Here is a 1155-nt window from a genome sequence, read left to right on the forward strand (position 1 = left end):
TACAACCCTCCGGGCGACATTGCCAGGCATATACACAAACTACGCACAGAGCACCCAAACGCCGAGGTGCTTCTTGTGTTGGGGACATTTCCTCAGCGTTTCGGCACGTGCTGATCCACGAAGACGCGGTACACATGTTCGCGTTCATTTTCGATGGCTACGTGGTTATCGACCTGTCATGTGGTTTTGGCTGGGGCGGTTCACCTGCGTTCTACTCCTTGTTCGGGGCGGTAATCAACGACTTGTACGAGCCCAGGGGCCCAACGAACAGCTCCGTCGACTCCAGCAGCTTCGTCGGAAACGTTTGGTGCAATGACCATACGTGTGTTGAAATTGACTTAGGCAGTCGTTGTCATGATGCTAACATCGCCCTCCGACGGGCGATGGCTGCAATATTGGGTCCGTCCGCCATCAATAACGAAAAATTTATGGAGTGGTCACAAGTCAACAAAGCGCTGGAACTGGTGTGGAACACTTCGGAAGGCACCGTATCCATTCCTTTGTGCAAGTTACAGAAGACGGAGTGTCGAGTACACAAGCTGCTGGAGGACGGCCGTTCCACAAGACGAGACTTCAACAGTGTACTCGGCGTGATGCGGCACGTATCCATATGTTTTCCTCCGGCACGGGCCTTTTACCAGCTACTTCACGTTGGATCCATATCCATGGCTCCGTTTGCTAGCAAAACACTCTCCGGGACGATATAGACGACCTCCGGTGGTTCGGTGCTGTCCTTGCTCGAAACGACCGCTTCAATGGTATACCGGTGGCCCCAATTTGCCAATATCGCCGAACCTGACATCCACGTGTACACGGACGCCTGTGACAACGGTCTCTGCGCTCTTGATCCCAGTCGTCGTGAGTTCATCAGGCTAAAATTCAGTCCCGACGAGTCCCATGCCTCCAGCAACTCCATCAACAGACGGGAACTGCAGAGCGCCGTGCTACCGGCGCTGGTGTGGGGCCTGTTACTCCCGCCTTCCTCAAACTGCTGTATCGGTCACTCAACCTCGGCCAACCGCGACATCGTCTACTGTGGGGCAGTGCCTATTTCTTTCTACTTCGGAGATCTGAATGCTTAGTCGTCAACAGCAAGCGGTCGTTTTACTGCCTCAAGACCAAGAACGCCTTCTTCGCAGACGCACAGGGGAGCCC

General features: G+C 54.4%; 1 protein-coding gene across 1 annotated transcript; it reads left to right on the forward strand.

Annotated features, from left to right (window-relative positions):
• Positions 1-134: 134 nt before the first annotated feature.
• Positions 135-1082, forward strand: PPTG_20490 (hypothetical protein; the record flags this gene model as incomplete). Its single annotated transcript, XM_008919299.1, has 2 exons — positions 135-650; positions 708-1082. 2 exons carry the CDS (start codon positions 135-137, stop codon positions 1080-1082), a joined length of 891 nt encoding a protein of 296 aa, XP_008917547.1.
• Between the last annotated feature and the right edge of the window lie 73 nt (positions 1083-1155).

This window comes from Phytophthora parasitica (assembly GCF_000247585.1).
Source record: "Phytophthora parasitica INRA-310 unplaced genomic scaffold supercont2.685, whole genome shotgun sequence".
Classification (NCBI taxonomy): Eukaryota; Oomycota; class Peronosporomycetes; order Peronosporales; family Peronosporaceae; genus Phytophthora; species Phytophthora nicotianae.